Below are 6,396 nucleotides of genomic sequence, written 5' to 3'. Positions count from 1 at the left end.
CACTACTGAGCTATACTCCAGGCCCAAACCTCAATTTTTTTTAAAATAGACTATAATCCTATGCTTAGCATAATCTCTCTTTAATTTAAAAATGCAGATATTACATGAGAAAAAATGTGTTAGATCATATAAGACATTAAAGGTAGTTATCAATGGGTCATGAGAAATCGGGTAATTTTTAATTCTTTTTGCTTAAATTATTTTTTAAATTTTACAACTTTATGAATTCAATGAATATTGATTGTTAATATTGATTGTTAATGAAACAGATACTATGGAAATATTAACTAAATTTTTGAAGTACTAGGAATTGAACTCAAGGCCCTACATTTGCACAGACTCTACCATTGTGCTACATCTCCAGCTCTGTTTATTTATTTTGAGACAGAGTCTCACTAAGTTGTCCAGGCTCTCCTCAATATTTGTAATCTTCCTGCCTCAGCCTCCTCTGTAGCTGGGACTAATAGATGTTTTTAAAGCATAAAAATAATGTTCAAGCTGTAGGGTTGAAGATAAAAGGAAATTACATTACATGTACAGTATTGTCCCAATTATTTAGAATACACTGCTTAAATTTAACCATCTGTCTGTGGAAGACTGGAAAATACGTGTTACCTTCCCTTTCCTCCTTCTAAATTTTCTCATGAATACATAATAACTGCAATCAGAAAGATAATTTATCTTTAAAATGCTTATTGTCGGGCACATTAAGTTTTTTTTTAAAGTAGAGCTTTAATAAATGTAGATGGTTTACAATTGACAAGAAGGATGCCTCTGGAATTATTCATTTTGAAACTTGATGTTCCTCCTAGAAAGATTGTATAATACAGAGAACACAAAGATGGAAACTTAAATAACCAGAATCTCACTATTTCAAGACATAGCTGACCTTTGAACAACATTGGTTTGAACTGGATAGATCCACTTATACATGAACTTCGGTAAGCAGGTGAATTTGTGAAAATATGGAAAACAAGAAAGGAACCTCATAATCTAGAATATTGAGAAAAATTAAGAAAGGGGTATTTCTCTGCTGTAGGCTGGGCTGTTTGCTGTCAAAATGGGCAAGTTCATGAAACCCAGGAAGGTGGTGTTGGTCCTGGCCGGACGCTACTCCGGACGCAAAGCTGTCATTGTGAAGAACATTGATGATGGCGCATCAGACTGTCCCTACAGTCATGCTCTGGTGGCTGGAATTGACCACTATCCCCGCAAAGTGACAGCTGCCATGGGCAAGAAGAAAATTACTAAAAGATCAAAGATCAAGTCTTTTGTGAAAGTTTATAACTACAATCATCTCATGCCCACAAGGTACTCGGTGGATATCCCCTTGGACAAAAATGTTGTCAACAAGGATGTCTTCAGAGGATGCTCTTAAACGTAAGGCCCGTCGGGAGGCCAAGGTTAAGTTTGAAGAGAGGTACAATACAGGCAAGAACAAATGGTTCTTCCAGAAGCTTCAGTTTTAGATGTTTTTTTGTTGTCATTTCCATCATTAAAAACAAAAATTTTAAAGAAAAGAAAGAAAGGGGTATTTCATAAATGCATAGAATATATGTAGATAATAGTCTATTTTACCATTTGCTACCATTAAATATGCATGAATCTATTATAAAAGTTAAAATTTATCAAAACTTACACAAACACAGATCATACACCATGCCACTTACGGTAGAGAGAAATGCAAACAATCATGAAGAGGCTGCATTAAATCTTAATTGCATAAGTGAACTGTAGTCCTGAACCACTGCAGTGATTTCATAACCATGTCCTGTTGCTATTGCAGTGAGCTCACACGCTGTAACTCTTTAAAAACCCTCATGATTCTGATCATCTCCAGGTGAGACCCATACTTTCAAAAGTCAACCGTATTTAGCTGTTCTTGTAACAGAATTGAGCATGGGCTCAGCTCAAAGCAATCCTTCATTTCTGGTGGAGTACAAACATCAGCATTAGCAGCATTTAATGTGAACCTGCTGTCAAAAGTATGACTCTCTGGCCAAACAAAGAGCAGACCAAAAGAACAATTGCTGTCCTTCGGCTGCCTGGCATGCTTTCTCATGTCACATGAAATAGCAGTTCAGTGACCTGACTATCCTTTGGGAAACCAGCCCTCTCTCATCCTTAGTTCAAGTGCTTTGGTGGGACCTACACCAGCCTACACACAGAAGTAGGAGTGACCTGGCTCAGGTCAATCAGGGCGTTCTACTCCTGGGCCTTTAGCAATTTGTTAATTTAGGCCAGTAAATGTTAAGTGTGAGAATTTTGCTTAAAACATTGAAATGAAAGTTGGACTGTATCACACTGAGTTTTGGTAATTAAATAAGAGATGTTTAAAATCCCCCTTGGAAGAAGCCATGATGATGAGCGATTGTCAGGTAGGATTAGTGGATGGTGGTCATGCCCTGTTATTGCCTGTACATCCCTTTACCATGGCCCTCCCCTACACTGCTCTGCTAATTGCTATATCTCTCTGTTCTACCAGAAGACCAGCTCTCTAAGGGAAGGAAACATCTCCAACATGTTCCGAACTAGCACAAGAGAGGGATGCACATCTGCTAAATGCACATCTGCTACAGAAATTATCCTAATGAGTTTAGCAGCATGGCAGGGAGGCCATTGATGGTTCTATCACTGGGAACCCAGAATTCTGGGGCTCTAATACCTCTACTGGCCAATACCACATCCTACAGTCTCCACCTTATGCTCTTGGGTTCCCGTTGTTGAGCTGGAACAGGTAGTGCACTCTGAGTCATCAGCAGCGGGTACTGATGTGGTCACTGCCTGATTCTCACACAACCACTCAGAAGACGTCATCAGGCCAAGCAGTGGGGGTGGGGACCTTTCATAGAAAGCCTTCTATGATGAAGCACCATAAAAACAGACAGAAACACAAGATCACAGTGCCCACTCCACCTTCTTCCTCCCCTGGGGACTGAAAGAGAGCAAGGACAAAGCTCCAGAAGCTCTGCCGGGGCAGCCCTCCTAGGAAGATGCATTTGCTCCTGCTCCTGTTGGCCTTCTTTCTGCCTCCCAAGACAAAGGCAGGTGAGTGACCATCCCTCCCTCAGAAGTCCAACCCTCACCCACAGCTGGCACAGAACTCCTGTCCCTTCTGCACACCCCTGATCCATCCATGTTCACAGAGCACTCTGAATCCCAGTTCCAGCCCCATGGCAGAAGCCCAGGAGTGACACTGGGTAAGCTAGCAACAGGAACAGAGGGGAAGAAGTCTGTTTTGAAGAAAAGCCAGCAGATGTAGTCCTCTCCTCAGACCCCACCCTGGTCATCTGGAAAGTGGGACTTCCCTAGAAGTGCAGCACAGAGGGTGGGAAGGGAGAAAATGTTGAATTCTCCTGGAAAGGGTTAGAGTGGGTCTGGCATCTGTGTCTGGGGTGAGACAGATGCACCCCTTGCCAACTGCTTAGCAGAGAAGTCTCAAGCTCAGCTCACCCCAGAATTGGTGGAATCACTGTCCCTGGAATACTGCCTTTGTTCAGTCCCGAGGTACTCCATCCCTTTCATCAACTCTGTTTTTCTTCCCAGACCTCTGGTGACTCCCCTGTTTCCTATTATGACCCATTGTGGCAAACACTAACTTCTCTGCTTCTCAGAATCCCATCAGCACTGCCCTACCAATCTTCACCCAGAGACAAATTGGAGCCATTCCTTCGTGCAGCCCATGAGCTACATGTCAGATACTAGGAAATAGGGCATAACAGCATCTAGGCTAAACTGAAGTCCTGTCCATTAGAAAGCAACTGTCCTAGACATCACAGGACTCAGGAGGGCCTTAGAAATTTCTGGAAACAGAAAACTTCTCTGGGATTTTATTGTTCCCTAGAAAGGGATGCTTAGCTCCACCTATGTAAGGAAGAAGAATTCATAAACCAACACCTGCTTTTCTTCCCTTTTTCACAAGAGGAAGTTAAGGCCCCTTTGCTCAGTTCCTGCCCAGGTTCAGGCCATCCAAGGTGCCCAAATACCCCACAGTTCTAGAGGCATTGAACAGATGCCCACCTGCTGGATTCAGTGGATACACACAAGCAGGCTGACTTTTCCTTCAGGGGAAATCATCGGGGGACATGAGGCCAAGCCCCACTCCCGCCCCTACATGGCCTATCTTCGGATCTTAGACAAGGGTTCACGGAAGAGGTGTGGTGGCTTCCTGATACGAGAGGACTTTGTGCTGACGGCTGCTCACTGCCAGGGAAGGTGAGGAGGAGGAAACAGCCCAGACCCTCCTGGAGACATTACACAGAGACCCTTGCCTCCTTCTTAGTAGACACTTAGGCTTCTGGGAGAACATGTGAAGAAGAGGTGAGAAAGTGGCTGAACCAAGTTTTGTGGGGAGCAAGTCAGGCTGACTCCAGAAGCACTGCTGAGTAGAAAGGACCAGAGTGTCCAAGCCTGCCATATTTAGAACTAGGAGCATGCTTTGGCATAACAATACAAACTAAAGAACTTGCATTTGTTTTCCTGGACATGACTGGATAAGAACCTCTGGTGCAGTTGACAATGGCTGCAGAATTCTACCTCAACTGCTAAGAAGTAAAGGGTACTGGCACTCGGTCTAAGGCCTCCTGTCCTCCCTGTTTCCCCTCAGTTACAGCTCCACCCTGTCCTTGCTATAGCCCGCTCTTCACAGCTCCTGGATGTTTCCTCTATGACTCCACATCCCCCATGATCACTCCACTCTCTATGTAGTTCAATAAATGTCACCCTGGGGGCACACAACATTGAGGAACAGGAGGAGACCCAGCAAGTCATCCCAGTGAAAAGAGCCATCCAACACCCAGGCTACAAATCTGATCACTTTTACAATGACATCATGTTACTGCAGGTAAGGTCCCCCTCCCATCTTCTCCTGCCCTCCCTGGTGTACGTGCTACCCTCTCACCATGACCCTGACCTTTTCCTCACTTGCATCCTGGCCATTATGGTGTCTAGGCCCAGAGGACAATGTCTGATCTGACATTTTTTTTCTTCTCCCCCAAGCTAGAGAAAAAAGCCAAGTTGAATCCAGCTGTGCAGACCATCAAGCTGCCCAGGAGCAAGGACAAGGTGACGTCTGGGAAGGTGTGCCATGTGGCTGGCTGGGGGAGAATGGTGCCCCCCAAGGGCAGATTCTCCAACACACTGCAGGAGGTGAAGATGAGAGTGCAGAAGGACCAGGTGTGCAAGCTCGAGAAAGTCTTAAGCAAGTACTACAACAGTACCATCGAGATGTGTGTGGGGGATCCAAAGGAAAAATGTTCTTCCTTTCAGGTGAGACTGAGCATTTGTCTCTCTGTCTCTGTGGAGAGGGGTGTTTTGGAAAAATTCTGGGGCCTAGAGACCCAGGCATCAGGTACCTCTTTCATCCAGTAGGCTGTGATATCTCCCTGGGCAGAGAAGAGGGGAGCAGCTGGGAAGTAGCTAGGGTGTGCAGTGAATGCTGCTGGCCTGGAAACCTGAGTTTGCAATGCTGCACACTACCTCAGCCCACAGGCATTAGAGACCTGTGCCCCTTATGTGTGCAGTAGTTCTCACGAGGTGGCTCCTCAGCACCGGCACCCACCCTGGTCCATGGGCTCAGCCTCCATGCTGGTGTCTGTGCCACTCACCAGCTTCCTCAGCCTTAAACAAGGCAATAGTGGTCCCACGCGCTTTCACAGGGAGAGGATCCCAGGACCTGGGGAAGAGGACGGAGGCTGACCCCCAGAGGGAGGTGAAGTAATACCAACGTCCCCAGTCAGAACTTGGCAATTGAGGGCTCCAGGGTCCTGCCTAGTCCTCCGACTCAGACCCTACGAGTCATCCATTGTCTGAGAGGGGGCATGAGATGGCAGGCTTCTCCAAACAAGAGAAGCACGGGCTCAGTCCTTTCATTCTCTGTTCACAGGGGGACTCTGGAGGCCCTCTAGTGTGTAACAATGTGGTCCAAGGCATCGTCTCTTATGGAAAATCCAATGGGACACCTCCGCGCATCTACACCAAAGTCTCGAGTTTCCTACGGTGGATAAAAGAAACCATGAAAAGTCATCAACTGCAGCAGACAAAGCCCCTTCTATGACTAAACAGAACCGAGTCTAGAATCACCCTGGAGGAGGTGCCCCAAACTGAATAAATGTCTCTTAGCCATGTAGGAAGACAAGTTTCTTGTTTATTCATTGGCCTTCAATCACAGGGTCTATGTGCCACGCAGGCTAATGACACAGTTCTGTTGTTTTCTGCTTTCCCCTCCTCATTCTCCCCTCAACACCTCTCCAAACCCCATGCAAAGCTGTGACCCAGCTCCTTCCCACCCACTCCAGTCTCTCCAGGGCATGCCCTCTGCCAGTGTTGGAGCTGGGCACCATCAGGAGAAAAATGTGTATGGTTCTTGTCCTGGGGCTCAGGGTGAAATTTCTACCT

General features: G+C 45.8%; 1 protein-coding gene and 1 pseudogene across 1 annotated transcript; both read left to right on the top strand.

The window, feature by feature from the left end:
- The first annotated feature begins 1,057 nt into the window (after positions 1–1,057).
- Positions 1,058–1,469, top strand: LOC124977868 (60S ribosomal protein L27-like; annotated as a pseudogene).
- Positions 1,470–2,888: 1,419 nt separating this feature from the next.
- On the top strand, positions 2,889–6,125 carry LOC124977147 (granzyme B-like). Its single transcript, XM_047540477.1, has 5 exons — positions 2,889–3,048; positions 4,068–4,215; positions 4,708–4,843; positions 4,999–5,268; positions 5,885–6,125. The coding sequence occupies exons 1-5, from the start codon at positions 2,994–2,996 to the stop codon at positions 6,053–6,055; spliced, it is 780 nt and encodes a 259-aa protein (XP_047396433.1). The 5' UTR covers positions 2,889–2,993; the 3' UTR covers positions 6,056–6,125.
- Positions 6,126–6,396: the final 271 nt, after the last annotated feature.

This window comes from Sciurus carolinensis, chromosome 2, assembly GCF_902686445.1.
Source record: "Sciurus carolinensis chromosome 2, mSciCar1.2, whole genome shotgun sequence".
Lineage (NCBI taxonomy): Eukaryota > Metazoa > Chordata > Mammalia > Rodentia > Sciuridae > Sciurus > Sciurus carolinensis.
This window is presented reverse-complemented; position numbering and strand designations above follow the sequence as displayed.